The sequence below is a fragment of the Dendropsophus ebraccatus genome, chromosome 15, assembly GCF_027789765.1.
Source record: "Dendropsophus ebraccatus isolate aDenEbr1 chromosome 15, aDenEbr1.pat, whole genome shotgun sequence".
NCBI classification, from domain to species: domain Eukaryota; kingdom Metazoa; phylum Chordata; class Amphibia; order Anura; family Hylidae; genus Dendropsophus; species Dendropsophus ebraccatus.
Window position 1 is genome coordinate 60210444 of NC_091468.1, and position 25991 is coordinate 60236434.

The window sequence follows — 25991 nt, forward strand, 5'->3', positions numbered from 1 at the left end:
TCATTGTGCCGCCATATTGTGCCAATCTAAGAAAAATAGTGATCTGTTAATTTGTATCTTTTTGCCTCTTCTGACCTGATGTAACTTGGCAGCAGCCGCCTGACCCGGGGGACACTGTCTACTCTCTACAAATGAATGACTTATATTTATGGACAATCTTATTATATGGGATGGGGGCTCCTTTAATTTACCGTTTCCTCTACCGTATATTATTATCCTCACATATTTCCGTGTGGTGTGTTCCTTCCCTACAATGTGCTGTCTGCTACCTGTTGTCAGGGGAAATCTGTCTCTAGTTGGAGCTCAGATCAGGACAAATTACACAAAGTGAGGGCGGGTCTTAGCATGTGCTGTGTGCAGAAGAGAGGGCCTGAGTCAGCCTTAGGGCCCTATTCCACGGGACGATTATCGTTCGGATCATCGCTAACGATACACGATCTTAAACGACCACTATTGCGAACGACCTGAAATCATTCACCCAATTAAACGGAACAATGATCGTTACTTATGATCGTTCTTTCGGTCGTCTTGTCACTATTGAGTTTGTCGCTACTGCGAACGACCGAACGGCGTTTTATTCCATGCGAACGATTTGCGAACGAGCAACGATAAATATAGGTCCAGGTCTCATTAAGCGATCAACGATTTCTCGTTCGTCGTTAACTGCTATTCAACCGAACGATTATCGCTTCTTTCCGAACTACTTAATTATCCGAACGATAATCGTCCTGTGGAATAGGGCCTTTAGCTGTGCACCTGCGAGATGAGCCTGTCTGCCCGCAGAAGATGATCCACACTGTTCCTTAAAAGTAAATGTAGGCTTTTTTCTCATCTCTGACGGTGACCACCCATAAAGCTCAGGGCAGCTGTGTATCTAACTGTTGTATCTTTACGGTATGTCCCTCGCCCTTCAGCGTATTAGCTGCAGCAGTAACAGTAGCGTCTGCTCCTGTTTTCTTTTATTATTTTTGCTCACATAGCACCTTGCAAATCCAGTGCGTCAGTAACTCCTTTACCCTCCACACGTCAAACATCCCAGGTCTGGTCCTGCCTCCTTATATAGAGAGAATAAGAAATATCTGTCACCAGATCTGCCATGTATCTGAGGTGTTTCCGATTGTGTTTCAGGCTAATATGTCATGTGGCTCAGCCTGGAGCACAGGTTCCATGTTACCACCTGTTATTAAGGGGAATTGCTTCCTCTTCCTGCAGGGCGGCGCTGTGCATACAGCGGATTCATTTCCTCCCTAGGTTCAGCTACTGGACTCACCCAGACTCCATGCCAACCAATGTAGCGGAGTTATTATCCCCCGTACATGACGTCCTGATGTCTTTCCATCATCCTTATGGCTTCCTGCTATCAACACCTGGACAGACGCCACTGCAGCCTACTTATTATTGCAGGTGCCCACGCTTACCGAGCGGGCATCAGTCCATCACAGCTTCGGCAGACAGTGCGCATGAATCATAGGCTTACTGCTGACTTTGAGACATTCCACTCCATACATATATATATATATATATATATATATATACATACACCTACTGTAGGTTATACCAGCATGTTCCATACCACTATATACAGGACATGTATAACTTATACCAGCTGTACATATATAATTATATACAGGAGATCCCCAGGTTATACCAGCTGTACATATATAATTATATATAGGAGATCCCCAGGTTATACCAGCTGTATATATATAACTATATACAGGAGATCCCCAGGTTATACCAGCTGTACATATATAATTACTGTATATACAGGAGATCCCCAGGTTATACCAGCTGTACATACTGTATATAATTATATACAGGATATACCCAGGTTATACCAGCTGTACATATATAATTATATACAGGATATACCCAGATTATACCAGCTGTACATATATAATTATATACAGAAGATACCCAGCTTACACCAGCTGTACATATATAATTACTGTATATACAGGAGATACCCAGGTTATACCAGCTGTACATACTGTATATAATTATATACAGGATATACCCAGGTTATACCAGCTGTACATATATAATTATATACAGGATAGACCCAGGTTATACCAGCTGTACATATATAATTATATACAGGAGATACCCAGGTTATACCAGCTGTACATATATAATTATATACAGGATATACCCAGGTTATACCAGCTGTACATATATAATTATATACAGGATATACCCTGGTTATACCAGCATACATCATATCACTATATACAGGAGATACCCAGGTTATACCAGCATACACCATATCACTATATAAAGGAGATACCCAGCTTACACCAGCTGTACATATATAATTATATAAAGGAGATACCCAAGTTATACCAACTGTATATATATAATTATATACAGAAGATATCCAGGTTATACCAGCTGTACATATATAATTATATACAGGATATACCCAGGTTATACCAGCTGTACATATATAATTATATACAGGATATACCCTGGTTATACCAGCATACATCATATCACTATATACAGGAGATACCCAGGTTATACCAGCATACACCATATCACTATATAAAGGAGATACCCAGCTTACACCAGCTGTACATATATAATTATATAAAGGAGATACCCAAGTTATACCAACTGTATATATATAATTATATACAGAAGATATCCAGGTTATACCAGCTGTACATATATAATTACATACAGGAGATACCCAGGTTATACCAGCTGTACATATATAATTATATACAGGAGATACCCAGGTTATACCAGCTGTACATATATAATTATATACAGCAGATACCCAGGTTATACCAGCTGTACATATATAATTATATAAAGGAGATACCCAGGTTATACCAGCTGTACATATATAATTATATAAAGGAGATACCCAAGTTATACCAACTGTACATATATAATTATATACAGGAGATATCCAGGTTATACCAGCTGTACATATATAATTATATACAGGAGATACCCAGGTTATACCAGCTGTACATATATAATTATATACAGGAGATACCCAGGTTATACCAGCTGTACATATATAATTACATACAGGAGATACCCAGGTTATACCAGCTGTACATATATCATTATGTACAGTATATACCCAGGTTATACCAGCTGTACATATATAATTATATACAGGAGATACCCAGGTTATACCAGCTGTACATATATCATTATATACAGTATATACCCAGGTTATACCAGCTGTACATCTATAATTATATACAGGAGATCCCCAGGTTATACCAGCTGTACATATATAATTATATACAGGAGATCCCCAGGTTATACCAGCTGTACATATATAATTACTGTATATACAGGAGATACCCAGGTTATACCAGCTGTACATATATAATTATATACAGAAGATACCCAGGTTATACCAGCTGTACATATATAATTATATACAGGAGATGCCCAGGTTATACCAGCTGTACATATATAATTATATACAGTATATGCCCAGGTTATACCAGCTGTACATATTTAATTATATACAGAAGATACCCAGGTTATACCAGCTGTACATATATAATTATATACAGGAGATTCCCAGGTTATACCAGCTGTACATATATAATCATATACAGGAGATCCCCAGGTTATACCAGCTGTACATCTATAATTATATACAGGAGATCCCCAGGTTATACCAGCTGTACATATATAATTATATACAGGAGATCCCCAGGTTATACCAGCTGTACATATATAATTACTGTATATACAGGAGATACCCAGGTTATACCAGCTGTACATATATAAGTATATACAGAAGATACCCAGGTTATACCAGCTGTACATATATAATTATATACAGGAGATGCCCAGGTTATACCAGCTGTACATATATAATTATATACAGGAGATGCCCAGGTTATACCAGCTGTACATATATAATTATATACAGAAGATACCCAGGTTATACCAGCTGTACATATATAATTATATACAGGAGATCCCCAGGTTATACCAGCTGTACATATATAATTACTGTATATACAGGAGATACCCAGGTTATACCAGCTGTACATATATAATTATATACAGAAGATACCCAGGTTATACCAGCTGTACATATATAATTATATACAGGAGATGCCCAGGTTATACCAGCTGTACATATATAATTATATACAGTATATGCCCAGGTTATACCAGCTGTACATATTATATACAGAAGATACCCAGGTTATACCAGCTGTACATATATAATTATATACAGGAGATTCCCAGGTTATACCAGCTGTACATATATAATTACTGTATATACAGGAGATACCCAGGTTATACCAGCTGTACATATATAATCATATACAGGAGATCCCCAGGTTATACCAGCTGTACATATATAATTATATACAGGAGATCCCCAGGTTATACCAGCTGTACATATATAATTATCAATAGGATATACCCAGGTTATACCAGCTGTACATATATAATTATGTACAGGATATACCCAGGTTATACCAGCTGTACATATATAATTATATACAGGAGATCCCCAGGTTATACCAGCTGTACATATATAATCATATACAGGAGATCCCCAGGTTATACCAGCTGTACATATATAATTATATACAGGAGATCCCCAGGTTATACCAGCATGCTCCATATCACTATATACAGGAGATGGATAACTAATGCCATAGATATAGTAGTGATATCCCTGTATATTATGTGGCTGTGACCCGGTTGGGGTCAGGCTGATGACAGGCACGTCCTGTCCTGTGGATGCCGCCCTCTTCCTGCCCTGTGATTGGACATTATTCCCTGTTGCTCTATCACAGCTTAATAAAGGGAAACATCCCGGGGACTGCTGCTGCTGCTGGTGTTGTCGCTCCGGTGGTTAATGACGTTGGCCGTGGGCCGGGGCCTGGCTCGCTCCCTTGCTATGTGCTGGCTCGCCCCAGTGATCATTATCTGCTCCACTTTTATTTCATATGGTTAAAATCATTTGTGTTTCGCATCCTCATGAATTCCCGGGAAAAGTTCATTACCCCGTATCTGACCCCCGTCCCTGCCCTCAGGGGTCTCATGGACTGTCAGATTCTGTATTAATCGTCTGCAGCGGCGTAGGGCGAAGCTTTGCTCATAGATCTTCATCTCAGCTGGAGAATGCATGCACTGATACCTGGCCTCTAGTCACACACTTCCAGCTCACATCCAGAGCTACAATCACAATTCTGCTCTTAGCCACCACCAGCACCGGTTTTAACTTAGACCCCATAGTGCAACTAAAAGGGTTAGTTCACACCCAAAAAAAAATTCAAATCAACTGGTGACATAAAGTGCCAGATATTTGTAATTTACTTCTATTAAAAAAAAACTAAAATATTCCAGTACTTATCAGCTGTTGTATGTCCTGCAAAATCTTTTTCTTTCAAATCAACTGGTTTCAGAAAGTTATATAGATTTGTCATTCACTTTTATTTAAAAATCTAAAGTCTTCCAGTACTTATCAGCTGCTGTATGTTTAGCAGGAAGTTCTTTCTGCTGCCATCTCTGTCCATATCAGGAACTGTCCAACACAGTAGATGTTTTCTATGGGAATTTGCTACTGCTCTGGACAGTTCCTGTCATGGACAGAGGTGGCAGCAGAGAGCACTGTGTCAGACTGAAAATAAAACACTATTTCCTGCAGGACATACAGCAGCTGATAAGTATGGGAAAAAGTATGATAAGTATGAGAAAAAGGACACTCGCTCCCCAAAGTATTCCATTAACGTATTCAATCAATAAAGCATGGTGTACTGTAACCCCATCTAACACTCCATTACAAACAGCTTCATAGACAATACAGTTCCATAGGCTTTTACATATAGTGCGCCCCCTGCTGGACACTCCATAGGAATTACACCTGATTCGTGATGTCACGGTTTTTGAGAGAATTTGAAGACTCCTTGATCTACTAAATTAAGGGAAATAGCCCTATATTTGCATTTACCATAATTAATGTACATTAGGAATTTATCTAACTTTCCATAAGTAATAACATATCAAAAAATACTTTTGGCCGGAGTTGTCCTTTAAGATTTTAAATAGAAGCAAGTTACAAATCTGTATACCTTTCTGAAACCAGATGATTTGAAAGAAAAAGATTTTCACCGGATTACCCCTTTAATGATACTACAGTATATTATAGTCCATTGCCTCTGCTTCCCTGATTTACTCACTGTATCTAGCGCCCCCTGCTGTCAGATGTTGTAACAGCAGGTCAGGTTTTCTGCAGATTTAGGTCATTCCTGGAGCAGATGATGAAGATGAAAGAAAGAGAAGGAAGCGACGCATCTGATGTGGGATGCAGAGCCGTCATGACATCACAGGACATAATGGAGTCCATACCGGGATCATGTGGCTCTGCTGTAAGTCACTATCTGCAGGCGAATACTTCTCAGACACCAGGTCAAGAAAACAGGGACCTTATCCCCCCCACCCTCCTTATGATCTTGGGCTTTTGGCTTTCATGGGATGAAAAATGAAGATTTTGATGAAATGCAGAATAATAGGGAACAGAATAATGGAGAAGGAGGCGGCGGTCAGGACAGAGAACGAATGTTACAAGATAGCATAGAAGAGTCATCCTGTGCTATATGTGTAGCAGCTGGGTGACAACCAATATGGCAGCTCACTCACCGCCTATGGCAGGGGTAGGGATCCTTGGCTCTCCAGCTGTTGCAAAACTACAACTCCCATCATGCCTGGACAGCCAAATCTTTAGTTTTGGCTGTCCAGGCATGATGGGAGTTGTAGTTTTGAAACAGCTGGAGAGCCAAGGTTCCGTACCCCTGCTCTATGGAGTATTTACCCAGCTTTCCTGGAGTCCTGAATGGCAAATATGTAGAAAATATCCGTCACTTGTGGGAATTATAATGGTCGCCATATTGGCTGTTGCTTTCCCAGAAACCGGAAAAGTAAAGTGATCGGAAGTAAAGTTACCGGCACCGCTCCATCTATACACGGCCATTTCTCAGGTGTCGGCCGTACACTTCCTGCTCTGAAAAGTAATTAGGAACCTGGAAACTTCCCAGAACTGAGACAATTATACGTCCTGCCAAGTGCTGCACTCCTCTCCTCCAAGAACCCGGATACGGTCCCCAGGGCGAAGGCCACAAAATGCAAATATATTCTATATGGTGAGACACAATGACTGGAGATACTTAAAGGGTATGTCCACCTCTGATCACTACACCACAGGTTATCTACAGAATTATTCTATATAATAGGCTGGGTCACTGTGTACATACATTACATTACTGATCCTGTACTGATCCTGAGTTACATCCTGCATTATACTCCAGAGCTGCACTCACTATTCTGCTGGTGGGGTCACTGTGTACATACATTACATTACTGATCCTGAGTTACATCCTGTATTATAGTTAACTATTTGTGTTCTTGAAATTTCCTTGGGTTAATCTCATTGCACCTAAAATAGTGATGTGATCTCTTTAAGAATCAGCCCAGACAACTTCGGCAGATAAGGATCTTGGCAGAAGAGAAAATATCAGAAAATCTTACAGCCAAGGTCTGAAATCATGATAAACCTCTTTAGCCTGCAGCTCTCCGCCAACTCACCAGTCATTTACAGTTCTCCGATAATCCCACAGCGCCAATCCTTGTAAACTTACTAGAAATCTTGTTACAGTGATACAGATACAATCCTGCAGGACTTAAAGGGGAAGTAACATGTTCACACATTGCTAACAGATTCACTGAGCCAGATATCTGGTGTGTAATGAATAAATTAAGTGACAAATATAAAGATAGGAAAACCTGTTATCTCTGTGCATATCCTGTGCTGCTTTGCTGAGACATCACTGCTCATAGACATTAGTGCATCCTCTCCACAGGCACACATCTGTTCTGCTGTGCTCATAGACATCAGTGCCTCCTCTCCACAGGCACACATCTGTTCTGCTGTGCTGGGACATCTGCTAGTGCATCCTTTCTACAGAGGTACACCTGTTCTGGTGTGCTGGGACATCACTGCTCCTAGACATCAGTGCATCCCCTCCATAGACAGACACCTGTTCTGCTGTGCCTGTGCTGGGAGATCAGGGCTCATAGACATCAGTGCATCCTCTCCACAGACACACACCTGTTCTGCTGTGCTGGGAGATCACTGCTCATAGACATCAGTGCATCCTCTCCACAGACACACACCTGTTCTGCTGTGCCTGTGCTGGGAGATCACTGCTCATAGACATCAGTGCATCCTCTCCATAGACACACACCTGTTCTGCTGTGCTGGGAGATCACTGCTCATAGACATCAGTGCATACTCTCCACAGACACACACCTGTTCTGCTGTGCCTGTGCTGGGAGATCACTGCTCATAGACATCAGTGCATCCTCTCCATAGACACACACCTGTTCTGCTGTGCTGGGAGATCACTGCTCATAGACATCAGTGCATCCTCTCCATAGACACACACCTGTTCTGCTGTGCTGGGAGATCACTGCTCATAGACATCAGTGCATACTCTCCACAGACACACATCTGTTCTGCTGTGCTGGGAGATCACTGCTCACAGGCATCATCATATCCTATCCCAGCAGCCTGCCTCTTATTGTGTTGCACAGTTATTGTAACATTCAGGCGATTGTCCCTCGGTGACCCCGGCTGTCACAGTCACCAGGAAGGACGTGTTCGCAGCTTCCAGCATTGAGCTGGGTCCCTACAGACAAAGATTGGGGTCAGATGAGGCTGACTCCAAACAGGAGAGAAAACTCCATCAGTATGAATGCTGCTCCGGGAGCCGGGCCTGGAATCTGGAGCCCTGCCCGTCTGGGTCATGCCAACACAATCACCATTAACAATATGAGTGATTATTAACATGGCGTCTCCGGGGAGCCGGGCATTCATGACCAGCCAGGACTGTGCCCCAGCAACCCGAGAGAGCCAGAGAACGGATCTGCAGATCAATGGGATGTTGGGGGTGGTAGTGCGGAGTGCTCCTCTGAGACTGTATCACATGATTGGCTGAGATATTCTAGCACATGAGATTGTATGAAGCGTATCAGAATTAGATACAGCAAAAAGAAATTACAGATTGGATACATTGACTTTGGAATCAGACAGTATCACATAAAATAAGCTTAGATACTCGAGGTGGTAAGTATATGTGGCTTAAATACAGCAGAACATATCACTCAGCACAGGCTTGTGCTGCCTTTACACGGAACGATTATCGTTCGAATTTACGCAATAACGATCGCATTTGAGCGATAATCGTTCCGTGTAAACACAGCAAACGATCAAGCGACGAGCGAAAAATCGTTCATTTTGATCTTTCAACATGTTCTCAAATCGTCGTTCATCGTTCGCTAAAAATTCGCAGATCGATTCATGTATTCAGTCTTTCAAAGATTAACCCTATGTAAAAGATGGTCTTAAGCGATCTTAAAAACGATCGCAATAACGATTTTTCTTACGAATTTTCTTAGGATTTTACTAACGATTTATTTGTCTAAACGCTGATCGTTATAAAAACCAAATCGTTGCTTCAAAATGGTTAAACGATCGATTGGGCGAATTATCGCTCCGTGTAAACGCAGCATTACAAATCATGATGGGATTTGCATAGTTAGATACATTGAATAGTTAAATGCACTATAACATTTAGATACATAGTTGCACAGTAAGGGTCCATTTACACAGAAAGATTATCTGCCAAAGATTTGAAGCCAAAGCGAGAAATGGATTTAAAAAGAGGAGAAATCTCAGACTTTCCTATATGACTGGAATAGTTAGATACATTGAATAGTTAAATGCACTATAACATTTAGCTACATAGTTGCACAGTTAGTTACATAATTAGATATATGGTTATATAGTTGTATAGTTAGATAATGAATTACATAATTAGATACATAGCTGCATAGTTAGATACATAATGAGATACAGAAATACATAGTTGCATAGTTAGATACATTGTTGTATAGTTAGATACATAATGAGATACAGAAATACATAGTTGCATAGTTAGATACATTGTTGTATAGTTAGATACATAGGTGCATAGTTAGATACATCGCTGCATAGTTAGGGTCCATTTACACAGAAAAATTATCTGACAGATTATCTGCCAAAGCTTTGAAGCCAAAGCCAGAAACAAACTATAAACAGAGATCAGGTCATGAAGGAAAGACTGAGATTTTTTCTCTTTTCAAATCCATTCCTGGCTTTGGCTTCAAATTTTTGGCAGATAATCTGTCAGATAATCTTTTTGTATAAATGCACCCAGATACTGAATTACATAATTAGATACATAGCTGCATAGTTAGATACATAGCTGCATCATTAGATACTGAAGTACATAATTAGATACATAGCTGCATATTCAGATACATAGTTGCATAGTTAGATACAAAGCTGCGTAGTTAGATACAAAGCGGCATAGTTAGATACAAAGCGGCATAGTTAGATACATAGTTGCATAGTTAGATACAAAGCGGCATAGTTAGATACATAGTTGCATAGTTAGATACATAGCTGCATAGTTAGATACATAGTTGCATAGTTAGATACAAAGCTGCATAGTTATATACATAGTTGCATAGTTAGATACATAGTTGCATAGTTAGATACAAAGCTGCATAGTTAGATACATAGTTGCATAGTTAGATACAAAGCTGCATAGTTAGATACATAGTTGCATAGTTAGATACAAAGCTGCGTAGTTAGACATGGAATTACATAATTCTTACACAGCCACAGTTAGATACTTAACCGCATTGTTAGATACTGACTTACATAATTCTTACATACCTAGAGTTAGATACATAATCAGTTATAAAGTTACATAATTAGATATATAACTTCATTGTTAGATACATAATTAGATATATCGTTACATAATTAGATACGTAACCACATTGTTAGATACATAATTGGATAGATAGAGTCCATCATGTGCATCCCATTATCATACCGTGTCATCAGGAGTTTCTTATTTTTTAGTTATTTTTCTTCGTTTTTAGTCTGATGCTGACCACGTGGTGCCCCCCTCCCCCGCTCACAGTATATATGGGGGGGGGGGGCAGGTTTATACATTAGTCAGTGAGTGGGCTGATGGAAAGTGGCTTCTCGGCGTTTCCAGGACTTTTGTCTAATTTTCACTGTGATACTTTTTCCATTCGGAAGGTTTTGCGGGAAGGCGTTACACGTTACATGTGTTTTCATACTTCTACATTAACAAGTGAAGCATTTTCTGTCCTCGTGGTGTAACCTAGCAACCGCGTGTTCAGGAGACGTCAGCCGGGCAGTGATCTCCAGGCTCGGATGTCGCCTGGAAGAGACCGCGAAGGGAAAACATGTTCTGAGCCCCACACAGGCCCAGGAGCTTATAATATACAGTCAGGACAGTCTCCTATATATATACCTATATATATGTATCTTCTGGTCGCTAGGATCATGTGGCCCTGAAAACATGGCCCTGTTCCAGTAACAGGGGCCTAAATTTATCATAGCGTGTAAAATAGAAAGCGGTGTAAACTGTGCCTAGCAGCCAATCACAGCTCAGCTTTCATTTTATCAGAGCTAAGAGCTGAGCTGTGATTGGTTGCTATGGGCAACTTACAGCACTTCCTGTTTCACACACTGTGATGAATCTGTCCTCAGTTTGGGTGTGGGGGGTTTTACAGCTCAGTTTCAATGAATTAACTGGAGCTGAATTGTAATACCACACACAACCTGAGGACAGAGGGTGGCGCTGTGTCTCAAAGAAAGTAGCTGTGTTTTTTCTATGGCTGGATTCACACTGCGTTTTATTTTTCTGTCCCTTAAATGAATTTACTAGAAAGAAATGGATGAAAAAAACAGGTATTTGGTTGTATCCGTTTTTTCCATTGACTTCCATTATTAAAAAAAAAAAAAACTGAATCAAAATGCATTATTTTTTAGCGAACACAAAAACTTGGTTGACCACCCCATTGTGTACGCTAAAAAAAAACCAAATGCGTTTTTAATGTTTCTTTATAAGGGAATTCATTGGAAAAACTGATCCAAATGCCTCTTTCTTTAATCAGTTTTTTTTTTTCATTTAACTGATCAGTAAAACTGACAGCAAAATGCAGTGTGAACCCGGCCTAACTCCTTTAAAAGTATACTCCAGCAAAGATCTTTTTCTTTTATAATCAGAGAGTTATACAGATGAGTAATTTACTTCTATTTAAAAATCTCACAGTGCTCTCTGCTGCCACCTCTGTCCATGCCAGGAACTGTCCAGAGTAGTAGCAAATCCCCATAGAAAACCTCTCCTGCTCTGGACAGTTCCTGACATGGACAGAGGTGACAGCAGAGAGCACTGTCAGACTGGAAAAAAAATACACCACTTCCTGCAGGACATACAGCAGCTGATAAGTACTGGAAGACTTGAGATTTTTAAATGGAAGTAAATTAATATTAATCTATATAATTTTCTGAAACCAGTTGATTTGAAAGATAAAGATTTTTACCGGAGTACCCCTTTGAACAGCAGATATTTGGCCTCATCTGACCACTTTACGACTCCATTATACATTCCCATCATCCTGGGGCCGGCGGCGTTGGGTTCAGCCCTCGCTGATACCTTCGGTTTATAAAGCCATAAAGTGCTTGGTGTCGGGGAGTAAATCCTTTTTCCGCTTGTAGAGTGATGGAGGATTGTGCGGTAATATATAATGACAAATCCACTCTCTGGATCCCCGATATACAAGATCCGCGAGCACCAGGAGACAAATAAGAGGCGGTGAAACTGAAGAAGCGGTGACCCCCACGCTGCGCTCCCGGGTTGTCAGTAAAGTCCACTCCAGCAGCTGCTAATCCCCGGCCTGGAGATTGTGGAAGAATTGGGGGAGGAAGCGGCTGAATGTAGAAAAAAATCTCTTTAAATATTAAAAATACAAATTCTTCTGTTCTAAAAAGTCTGAATCATGTCATCTCTACAGAATCACAGATAAAGCTCAAAGGAAAGTGTACATTAGTGGTGAGGCTGCTGACACGGCCCAATCCTGACCCCGAGGAGGGGATGTCTGTGTATGTGGTACAGAGAAATGGGACGTGTGGGCGGCCATATTGGAGGAACACACTTCTATGTTATATTGGCTGTATAGCTAGTGCCGCTGACTCGGCTGACCCTGCCCTCTAATGATAATAAGATGACTCTGCTTACCCCTCCCTGTAATAATAATGAGATGAATGCTGACCCCGCCCTCTAATGATAATGAGATGATACTGCTGACCCCTCCCTCTAATGATAATGAGATGACTCTGCTGACCCCACGCTCTAATGATAATGAGATGACTCTGCTTACCCCTCCCTGTAATAATAATGAGATGAATGCTGACCCCGCTCCCTCTAATGATAATGAGATGAATGCTGACCCCGCCCTCTAATGATAATGAGATGATACAGCTGACCCCTCCCTCTAATGATAATAAGATGACTCTGCTGACCCCTCCCTGTAATAATAATGAGATGAATGCTGACCCTGCCCTCTAATGATAATGAGAGGACTCTGCTGACCCCGCCCTCTAATGATAATGAGATGACTCTGCTGATTCCGCCCTCTAATGATAATGAGATGACTCTGCTGACTCCGCCCTCTAATAATAATGAGATGACTCTGCTGACTCCGCCCTCTAATTATATTGAGATGACTCTGCTGACTCCACCCTCTAATGATAATGAGATTACTCTGCTGATTCCGCCCTCTAATGATAATGAGATGACTCTGCTGACCCCGCCCTCTAATGATAATGAGATGACTCTGCTGACCCCGCCCTCTAATGATAATGAGATGACTCTGCTTATTCCGCCCTCTAATGATAATGAGATGACTCTGCTGACCCCGCCCTCTAATGATAATGAGATGACTCTGCTGACCCCGCCCTCTAATGATAATGAGATGACTCTGCTGATTCCTCCCTCTAATGATAATGAGATGACTCTGCTGACTCCGCCCTCTAATGATAATGGGATGACTCTGCTGATTCCGCCCTCTAATGATAATGAGATGACTCTGCTGATTCCTCCCTCTAATGATAATGAGATGACTCTGCTGACTCCGCCCTCTAATGATAATGAGATGACTCTGCTGATTCCTCCCTCTAATGATAATGAGATGACTCTGCTGACTCCGCCCTCTAATGATAATGGGATGACTCTGCTGACTTCGCCCTCTAATGATAATGAGATGACTCTGCTGACTCTGCCCTCTAATAATAATGAGATGACTCTGCTGACTCCGCCCTCTAATTATATTGAGATGACTCTGCTGACTCCACCCTCTAATGATAATGAGACGACTCTGCTGACTGACCCCACCGTCTAATGAGAATGAGATGACTCTGCTGACCCCGCCCTCTTATTATATTGAGATGGCTCTGTTCATTCTGTCCCTGACCTTGCGGCAAAGTTGACAAGTCTCCTGCAGAAAACCGGATGTGTCAGCCTTTTGTACCAGTATGACTGGCCTGAGCGATAGATTTCTTTTATATAGATAACCCCTCCAAAAACAAACTTTTATTATGCATTTTTTTCCTTTACTTTTTTTGCTTTATTCATCCCATTTCTAGTTTATTTCTCAATCTGTTTTACCCTCCAGACTATCATATAGAAAAGAGAGTTTAGTTCCTGTTAGGAGGGGGGGGGGATAAGGGTTTTAGGGTTTTTGTTTCTTCTTCTATTTCTATTTAAAGTTATATTTTAATATGTGCAAAAATATTCCGGTTACATAACGTCCCATCTGGAAGATGTTCCTGGTTACGGCCTCTCCATGGGTATTTTATATACTCTGTATAGTATTGCTGGGTGCCCATCCCAGTGACATGGTCTAGTATGGTTATAGAACAGGCATACATCAGATACAATACAGGCCTGTAACTTAAAGGAACAGTCCCTTTTATTACAGTACAAACTTATAGGTGGTCAGTGATCCCGTCAGAATAGAATTAACACAATAGACTGAATGTTACTTTTCTAGTGACTGATGAAAACCCATCCGCTCCTTCTTGGCATCGACTTATCTTTATATCAATTATATTTGTTGCAGGAACAAGAAGATCCGAATAAGCTCGCTACCAGCTGGCCAGACTATTACATCGACCGGATCAACTCCATGGCAGCAGTAAGTGATGTTTACTTTAGAAATACCGCCACCGATCTATGGCCAAAGATACTTAACCCTGTGCGGATTCTGCTTATTATGAGCTCCAATGTCTCTTGTTACTCTTCACCAACTCTTTAAAGGGAATGTGCCTTCAACGAATGACTTATTGTTTAAATAATGTTTTTATGTTACACACATTTTTAAAATAATTTTTGGTAAAATTTTTTCAAATTTTCCATTTTTCTATCTATATCTATAAAATAATCCTGAAATCTTTCAGTTTTCATTCTCACCACCAGGGCTAAAACTAAGCCGAGACTTCCTGTTGTGTCTATGGTGATAAGAGGAGGCTACTTTAAAGTGATCTGTACAGCACTGCAGCGTCATATGACACCAGTAGATAGAGGAGACAAAAGTAGCTCCCTATGTTATGACCTCTTCACAGGTCACAGAGCATGCGCATGTAATGTTACACATTCATCTCAAGGGGACAGAGTCTGTTGGCATCTATGTCCATGAGTCTTTATGTAAAGCGTGTCACTAAATGCTGTTAAGAACAGCCCGGGCAAGATGGCAGCCCCTATAATAATGTACAAAATGAGAAATAAAAAAAAATAAAAATTACATTGAGAAAATAGAAACAGTTTAAATAAAAAAACAAGTTTTAGTATCTGATTCTAATCAGTGGAAAACACAAAGTCTTAGAGTATTATTGGCACTACTCCATAAGAAAAATATTATGCTATATAGCATTGAATTTTACAGACTCAAGGCTATGGACGACTGCAACAGAGGTGCACCTCATTAATAGTTATATTGTAAGAACAACAATTGCAGTAAAAAGCTGAGGCCACTCACCAGTAGGTTGTGATGTATCTTTATTCCAGCATGTATTTAAAAACTTCAGTGATACATATCACTATTCGGCAGACGCCAACTTACTTCAAAAAGACAACATAGACATGACGGCCATTTTGCGCGCATGCGCGCTTCATCAGGTCAATCAGTAAAATTTAGGGGACACATTCCCTTTAAAGTAATTAAAGTTATTCTACCCAGGATGCCAAAGCATTAGGTAAACAGGAGGCTGTCACAGGTGTCATTATTTCAGTCACTCGTCCTGAACTCATTGATTTTTCAAAAACATGGAATAACATAAAGCCGTATCAATGACATAATGCTGCATTAAGTCAGTAACACTATATACAGTAGATAAAATAATGCTACATCGATTACATACCTCCATAGCGTTGACATAATACTGCATCCATACAAATAAGCGATGTTTCAACCAACAGGTTTTTCTCAAGCCTGAGAAAAACCTGTTGGTTGAAACGTCGCTTATTTGTAAAGATGCCATGATGGAATAAAGCCTGATTTTTCCCTCTTCACTGCCCTGTGGTTGCTATTGCCTTTGTATATATTCTGGATTCTTTCTGCCCCATTGGACACTGGGACTGGTAACTTTGCTTTCCCCCTTAAATTTTATCATGTATTAAACTAGGGCCTTTGGTCCAGGAAGAGTGTGTTGTGGTTTACTACAATTCTTATAATGCTTCATCAATGACATAAGACCACAGCGATGACATAACACTAGATGGATGATGCGTTGCTACATCGATGACATAATGCTAGATGGATGACATGACTCCACATCAATGATATAATGCTCCATGACATCCTGGTAGAATGTATAAATATAGATTTTACACACACTCATCATAATTTCCCATACGCATCAAAGTAGGTGGAGCTTGATTGTCCTGACATTACTGACTGAAGCCGCCAACTGTGACCACAGTGCAGAAACCATATATAACAGTGGATACAGGAAGCCCAAGGATCAGGGATGCGGAGCCTGCAGCCCTCTACAATTCGCATAGTGCCTGGAAAGACATGATTGGAATTGTAGTTTTGCTACAACTGGAGGGCTGCAGGTTCACCATCCCTGCTTTACACCGACCAGAGGTGCACACTTAGTTTTTGCTAGGGCCCTATTCACATTGTATACTTTGCAATGATCACAATAAAACAAGTTCCTTGGGTAAAATTGATACACTGTAAGGCTATGCTCGCTACGTAAGTTCAGTGGAAATCACGGCCATTGAAACAACGGCCGCGATTTCCACGGAAGTTACATAGTGCTGAATGGATCCCGGCCAGAGTGTATACACATAGTATACACTCCGCCCGGGATCTCTAGCGGCGCCATAGAAAACTGACATGTCAGTTTTCTGCGGCCGCAAAAAACCCTGTCAGTGCACACTATGTAGTGTGCGGCCCCATCTTTTCTGAGACCGTCCGTTCCGTGACCCAGCCGGTTCACGGAACGGACGGTCTCATATGTAGTGTGAACATAGCCTCAATGTCCAATGCAGGTTCGGAGGAGGCGGAGACAGGGATGCAAAGAGTACCAATGAGAGAACACCTGTGTCATGCTCCGCCCCTGCGGATCCTGTACCAAGCATAATACACTATATCAGTTTTGCCCAGGGTGCTAAGTTAGGTTGCTTATAGTAGAATAGTGCCAGACGCAGCCAAAGTGCCCTTTTGGGATTTGAAGGGGGCTTCTAGGTATACTCTCCCAAGTGACATTCGACGTGGAGAGAAGCAGCAGCATGCAGTTGTCCCCTTTTTCATGCACAATGTCAGATTGGATCCTCAATATGCGAATGGCTGATAATCCAAGTTTCTTCAGTCAATCTTAGTAAAGTCCAGACTCTGCCGGCTGTTTGTTACTGTCCACTGATTGATGCCTCCATTGTGTTCCCAAAAATTACTCTTATCCATTTATCTTCATATTCCAGCGCAGAGTCGGCACAAACAATGAGATCAGTAATTGCTTCTCTTTCATCCGACTGTTAATAAAAATCCCTCATCCGTCACAGTGTACCGTCCCCTCGGAGTGCACCCATATATTACACTCTGCCTCCGCACCCCCTGGCCGGGGAGTATGGTCACATCTAAGAGCCCGGTGATGACAGCAAAGGAAATGAACAAGTCAATTACTGGACCCAAGCTGGAGGATTTATTCCACTTTGCAGCATAAATCTTACATCTGTAACCCCTTAAAGGGACGTAAACAATAGAAGCACTTACATAATAGCTTCCTCACCCTCGTTTCCTATTCTGATCCAATGGGTGACCTATGTGTCCTAGGAGGGGTTGGTTTACTCTTCTCCCCCATCCAGTTCTAGTGCAAAAGTAACAACATGGACGACCAAAAACGTACCCCCCACTAACATTTCATTCTCACCAAAGATGGCGGATCCTGGAACCCTATATTCTCTTTATTGGTTGTAATGTGGCTTCAAGAATTAGTAGGGGTTGTGGTAAGTCTGTCTTATTTTAGGTAACCCTATATATGTCAGCAGCAATGCTCCCGCCCCTATAGTCTGGTTCTCAGTTTCCATCATAAAAGCAAGAACAAGAGCAGTTCTCCCATTCATAGTAAGGACTGGTTTGTGTGCCCAGTGTCAGTAGGTAACCCATACAATGTAAAGCAAGTGTATGTCTGCTGACAGCAGGGCAGACCAAGGTCAGGGTCGGCAAATACAGCTGCTACCAGCCTGTCCTGTTCTCTTTAAACTGTTCCCCCACTTATAATAGTTAAATATTGAGAGCAAAGCTTGTGGTGGATGGGACGGGGCCGTTGTGTCATCTCTCGGCTGCCTTCCCTTTACATTATACTGGAATGTATGCTGAATAATTCACTAGGTTGTCTGCTCACTTGATGAGTGACATGGGGAATTCTCCGAGTAACAGCTAGGATTATTGGCATTCATGAATGGGTTATAAGCTAGAGCTGGCGGGTGACGTGTCCAAGGTTTCACCACTTCCCAGGGCACCTGGTAGAGAACATTGCCCAGGCCTGGTAGGAACAGCTGCTCCACGAGCTGCCAGGATAGAAGCCACTATATTATAGACTACAGAGGAAGCAAAGATTCTGAAGTGTTATTGGCTACAAAAGTGGCCACTGCTATGTGACACTGCGACAGGACCCCCGACTAGAGACATCTACATACCGGTGAGGGACCCCCCAGAGGATTGACTTCATTAAAGGGGTTGGCCACTCTATAGTAAAATAGCTCAGTGTATAGTATTAGTAAGAGTACTCACTGTATATACTGACAGCAGCTCCCCGTGTACCTAATAGAGCTAAAATTAGACTCCCCTCCTCCAGGCTGTGCTGTCCTGCTCTGTGGTGAGTCTGTCCATAAAATGGCCGACATAGAGGAGCATGTGACCATGCCCCACCTCCAGTGTCCACCATAGGCATATACAGGCTCAGTGGTGGACACTGGGGGCGGAGCATGGCCACATGCTCCTCCATGTCGGCCATCTTATGGACAGACTCACCACAGAGCAGGACAGCACAGCCTGGAGGAGGGGAATCTGATTTTAGCTCTATGAGGTACACAGGGAGCTGCTGTCAGTATATACAGTGAGTACACAGGGAGCTGCTGTCAGTATATACAGTGAGTACACTTACTAATACTGTACACTGAACTATTTTACTATAAAGTGGCCAACCCCTATACAAACCAACATCACAGCCCCCAAATGGAACAAAAAGTCTCAAAGCTTCCACCATTATATCTATATACTTTAAATGTCCCCTTTCTATGTGATTCCCCAAATAAGGTTGAGGATGTTTTTGTTGTCTGCTGATAGTCGCCAGTCAGCAGGTTCTGATGCCGCACCCTGGTTCTATGATTCTTTCTTCTCCGCAGATGCAAACTCTCTATGCCTTCGATGAAGAAGATACAGAGATGAGGAATAAGATCGTAGAAGACTTGAAGACAGCGCTTCGGACCCAGCCCATGAGGTACGGCCCCCTGTCTGCTGCAGGCATAGGATTGGAGGGGAGCATGGTCCACCCCCTAAAGCTGCCAACTGAGTGCATTTATTATTGTTGATGACATCACCAAACCTGTGTGATGACATCACTAAAGTATTTCCTCATTGCTACATACATAACAATATCTGATACATTGTTATAACTCACTGTTCTCTAACAGTGTCCCATACATCTCCTGCCCCTCTGTAGTCACATCATTGCCTATATGGCATCAGGGTTTGCTACATTGTTGCTTTCATGACATAAGATTTTGTTACTTAGTTGCACACATGACACCACTGCACCACTGTTACATTGCTGAATACAGAGCAACAGGGCATTACATACAGTACATTGTTTCATTCATGCATCAGTCTTTCTATGTTAAGTTGGTGAACATATAGCAAAAAGGATACAGAAAGCAGCTCTGTGACATCATCCGTTGAAGGTAGTTTTCCCTTCAAGACAGTGTTTAACTCTATTTAGAAGCCTTGGGGATTTAAATGGGTTAACTCCTTTCAGTTCTAAGCATGCTGCTTTTTGCTGAACACATAGAAAAGTGTATCTGAGCTGTTCAGTATGTCTCTGCTCTCAAGCCCCTCCCTCCCCCTCCCTTCTGAGACGGCTGATGTAAACAAGTCCCTGTCTGCAACTTTGTAATGCCAGGAGGATTAAAGAGAACCAGTCATGAGAAAAATCACTGTTACAGCTATAACTAAGCTCCTATATGCCCCCCAGCACTGTTTCCAGGCATATAAGTAAAGTAAGGAACGGCCTTTCTTTGACACTGACTACATGACTACATCGGTAAGTTTTATAAAGTAGGTTTTCAGGACGTATAGCCAGGGCCGTTTTAATACATTGGTGGGCCCAGTGCACAGCCCTCAAGAGTGGTCCCCCTTCCCTTTCGGCACATTGTATAGTGTACTGAATTTGCCCCCACACTGTATCAGGAGCCCCAATACATACAGTAGTTACCTTATAACACTATTTCCACCATACGGTGATTACATATTACATAAAAACTGCACTAAACAAAACAGAAAGATATCCCCAATGATACCATTACATAATACCGTCACACCATGACCCCTATCACTACAGACCCTATAACAGAGTGCAGTTACATCCAGTGACTCACCGGGGGCGTCTTCTCCGATCAGAGTCTGTCACCTTTTCTTTTTCTCTCCATCCAGCCTTGGCCACCTTGAAGTCTTCTCCTGGCTGTGAATCTTCTCTCCAGAATCTGCCAGACAAATATTTTAGGCTCCAACACATACAGTAGTTAGGTCCCTTTTACCCCTATACAGTAGTTACACCCCTCTGTACCCCTACATAGTTACACCCCTCTGTGCCTCCATAGTTTTAAGGTGTCCCTCTAGTATATAGACCCTCATGTGCTCCTTCAGTTAGATACAGCCCTCCTGTGCGCTCCCCCATTAGTATATAGCCCCCCTGTGCACTCTCCCCAGTAGTATATAGCCCCCCTGTGTTCTCCCCCAATAGTATATAGCCCCCCTGTGCTCTCCAATAGTATATAGACCCCCTATGCTCTCGCACAATAGTATGTAGCCCCCCTGTGCTCTCCCACAATAGTATATAGCCCCCCTGTGCTCTCCCCCAATAGTATATAGCCCCCCTGTGCTCTCCCCCAATAGTATATAGCCCCCCTGTGCTCTCCCCAATAGTATATAGCCCCCCTGTGCTCTCCCCCATAGTATATAGACCCCTGTGCACCCCAATAGTATATAGCCCCCTGTGCTCCCCAATTGTATATAGACCCCTGTGCTCCCCAATAGTATATAGCTCCCTGTGCTCCCCCATAGTATATAGCTCCCCTGTGCTCCCCAATAGTATATAGCTCCCCTGTGCTCCCCAATAGTATATAGCTCCCCTGTGCTCCCCAATAGTATATAGCTCCCCTGTGCTCCCCAATAGTATATAGCCCCCTGTGCTCCCCATAGTATATAGCCCCCTGTGCTCCCCCATAGTATATAGCCCCCTGTGCTCCCCCATAGTATATAGCCCCCTGTGCTCCACAATAGTATATAGCCCCCTGTGCTCCCCCATAATATATAGCCCCTGTGCTCCCCAATAGTATATAGCCCCCTGTGCTCCCCCATAGTATATAGCCCCCTGTGCTCCCCAATAGTATATAGCTCCCCTGTGCTCCCCAATAGTATATAGCTTCCCTGTGCTCCCCAACAGTATATAGCTCCCCTGTGCTCCCTAATAGTATATAGCTCCCCTGTGCTCCCCCATAGTATATAGCCCCCTGTGCTCCCCCATAGTATATAGCCCCCTGTGCTCTCCCATAGTATATAGCCCCCTGTGCTTCCCCATAGTATATAGCCCCCTGTGCTCCCCATAGTATATAGCCCCCTGTGCTCTCCCATAGTATATAGCCCCCTGTGCTCCCCAATAGTATATAGCCCCCTATGCTCTCCCATAGTATATAGCCCCCTGTGCTCCCAATAGTATATGCGCTCCCCTGTGCTCCCCCATAGTATATAGCTCCCCTGTGCTCCCCCATAGTTTATAGCCCCCTGTGCTCCCCCATAGTATATAGCTCCCCTGTGCTCCCCCATAGTATATAGCCCCCTGTGCTCCCCCCATAGTATACAGCTCCCCTGTGCTCCCCCATAGTATATAGCTCCCCTGTGTTCCCCCACAGTATATAGCTCCCCTGTGCTCCCCCATAGTATATAGCTCCCCTGTGCTCCCCCATAGTATATAGCTCCCCTGTGCTCCCCCATAGTATATAGCTCCCCTGTGCTCCCCCATAGTATATAGCCCCCTGTGCTTCCCCATAGTATATAGCCCCCTGTGCTCCCCCATAGTATATAGCCCCATGTGCTCCCCCATAGTATATAGCCCCCTGTGCTCCCCCATAGTATATAGCCCCCTGTGCTCCACAATAGTATATAGCCCCCTGTGCTCCCCAATAGTATATAGCCCCCTGTGCTCCCCAATAGTATATAGCCCCCTGTGCTCCCTCATAGTATGTAGCCCCCTGTGCTCCCCCATAGTATATGCGCTCCCCCTCCCATATAACATTGAAAAAAAACAAACACTTTTACTCACCTAGGTCCACGCGTTCCTCTTCTCACAAGAGGCTGCACTCCCCTTACCCTCGCGCCGACGCTCCAGTGATGTCGGGTGCTAGAGGGAGAGTGCGGCCTCTTGTGACCTCAGGAAGTGCGGCCACAAGAGTGACTGCCCAGAAACAGTGCTGGGGGACATATAGGAGCTTATTTAAAGCTGTGACTGCATTTTTCTTATGATTGGTTCCCTTTAATTACAATGAGTTCATCAGCAACTTGACCACAGAATAACCCTCCCTGCATTAGAAAAAAAAGCTACAAAGTTGCAGATAAAGCCAGACAGGGACTTGTTTACATTAGCCGTCTCAGAAGAAAGGGGGGAGGAGACGGAGAGAAAAGCTCACACACAGATTTTTGTGTCTTGAGCAGAAAGCAGCAGCTCAGAACTGGGGGAAGGAGACTGAGTAGATAATTACATGTATGTAATGAAGTGTTAGTATCCAGGAGGGGAGATGATTCAATATATATATATTTTACCTAACCAGATAATGCCTTTAAGCCAAGCTAGAAATCTCTCCAGAAGGAAAGCATACCCATCTGCAGACAGCCCCGCTGGTCTCTGGGATCTCCGGAGCTAACAAGTCACGACCCAGATGATGGATTGGCCGATCAGCCAGAGAGTGACTAGGGCGGGACACCACTCCAGTCACTGATTGGCTGATCGACCAGTTCAGCAGCCCGAAAAATGTCTTTTGGCGGAGCTCCCACGGCCGGTCTCACCGCCGGTATGGGCACAGGGTTAAGTTAGTACTAGTAATCAATTTCCCCCCTGCTGGATTTTATAATCTGACAGACTTCTCCTTTAAATTTAAGCCAAGCCAGAGGTTACCCATCTGCTTTGTGGTTCTTGCCCCTAGTCTGTACAGAGCAGGGTGCTGGTGGACTGGAGAGAAGCTTCTATTGTGTTTTTCCTTGAGGAGAGCAATATAAAGATGTGTGGAGGCATCTAGGCCATTCATGCTCCACTAGGAGTTCTGGGATGAAGCATATGAAAGCGACTCATATGAAAGCGACTTTTCCTTAAAGAAATACAGCTATGTATGGAATGTTACACTCAATGCTCCATGGGAAAAAATATGCAAATGAGCCCTTGCATAAATGGCCAGTATGTATGATCAGCGGTTTTGTTCCTTTCTGGGCATACACACCAGTGTGTGTTACATTGTGACATACATGACAGTAATCTTTGTTACATTGTTGCGGCCGCGGTGCTTCTATCCGTGCTCTGGGAGAAGAGGCCGCAGTTAATGAGTAAATCACATTAGATTGATCCAAGTATTGTGGTTCTCTCGGTGACTTCTCCACTGCGGCTGATAAATGAATCCTTTTGTGAGTGGAATTCGCATCTCATTATCGTCTGTTTATCGGGGGCCGCGCCGTTCTGGGCCATTAACCCTAATAACAGGATAAAGAGCTACAAGACATTCCCACACAAATTATGTCATGTAACACTCAGCATAAGGCTGAGAGGCGATGTGACCCCCAGATATCACCCCCCCAGGGGAAGCCGGCCCAGATAGTCCATGATAACTACACACTGCTATGTCTTGGAGTTCACCCAGCTTTCCCCCAACCCCGAATAAGTTAGGATTGCATCCGCAGAATTATATGCACTTCAGGGGGTCATATCATTGGATCATGGTCAGTAGCTTCAAGGACCTATAAATCCTCCTTTCAGAAGTTTCACTAAACTCTTGAAACCCAAAACACGTTTAAACTTGAGTCCAAAACCCATTAGATAATTATTTGTATAACTTTATTAGACATTGGGCCCCCAAGGTAAAGCTGTCCAGGCATGATGGGAGTTGTAGTTTTGCAACAGCTGGAGGGCCAAGGTTCCCTACCCCTGGTATATACCGTGGAGAACATAAAGCAGTCATACACCTTTCGATAAAGGTTGATTCCCCTGAGGACAGATGTCGGAGGAGAAAAGGGTCGGGCATGTCGCAGTTTAAGCTGTCCTTTTGTTCTTGGGGGAATTAAGTGGCCACCAGAGGCGTCTGAAGGGGGTTATCAGGGCAATGATGGTGGTTGCAGTTTTGTGCAACCAGATTTATCAGGGCAATGATGGTGGTTGTAGTTTTGGAATGGCTGGGAAGCCACAGATTGAGGGACATTGATGTAGTGCAGTGGCACCTATAGATGGCACTAAAGAGGCAGTTCTCTTCCCTTTGTTAGAATTTACCCATTAAGGGGTACTCCAGTGAAAGTCTTTTTCCTTCACATCAACTGGTTTCAGAAAGTTATATAGATTTGTAATTTACTTCTATTTGAAAATCTCCAGTCTTCCCGTATTTATCAGGTGCTGTATGTCCTGCAAGAGGAAATTTTGTTTTCTTTCCAATATGACACAGTGCTCTCTGCTGCCACCTCTGTCCATGTGGGTATTTGCAGCTACTCTGGACGGTTCCTGACATGGACAGAGATGGCAGCAGAGAGCACTGTGTCAGACTGAAAAGAAAACACCGCTTACTGCAGGACATACAGTGGCTGAGAAGAATTTATAGAAGTAAATTACAAATCTGTATAACTTTCTGAAAACAGTTGATTTGAAAGAAAAAGATTTTTGCTGGAGTACCCCTTTAAGTGATGCAGCCTGTGGTGGTCTCAGTGACTTTACTCCTCTCTATAGGGTTTGTCTCGCTCTTATACACCAGCACAGAGGCTTATTACCTAATAGAGAAGCCGCCTTCTCTCGTCTTATCTGGATTTTACCGTCCATAATCCAAGTTAATCAGTTTAAAGACGCAAATAAAAAGTGTTTATGAGTTGGCGTGGGAATGAAGTTTTGGTGCCATCGCCCCCCTTCCCCTGGTGCAGCATCAGCCACCTCAGCAGTGCCCATGTTCATTGGCAGTCGCCATCGCTTGTAACCGGAGACGTCTTGTAGATCCTGAGTCTGCTTCTGGCTCTTGTATCGTCGACCAGCAGAGCAGTCACCACGA

The 25991-nt window shown here is 42.8% G+C and overlaps 1 protein-coding gene across 5 annotated transcripts in view; it reads left to right on the plus strand.

The window, feature by feature from the left end:
- The window catches only part of DAAM2 (dishevelled associated activator of morphogenesis 2), a 168747-nt gene that overhangs the window by 63997 nt on the left and 78759 nt on the right, over positions 1–25991 (plus strand). For all 5 annotated transcript variants that reach the window (XM_069954830.1, XM_069954834.1, XM_069954831.1 and 2 more), the window contains exons 4-5: positions 15046–15120; positions 19836–19930. In XM_069954830.1, the coding sequence (XP_069810931.1) occupies positions 15046–15120; positions 19836–19930 (170 nt within the window). The remainder of the gene's footprint in view (positions 1–15045; positions 15121–19835; positions 19931–25991) is intronic.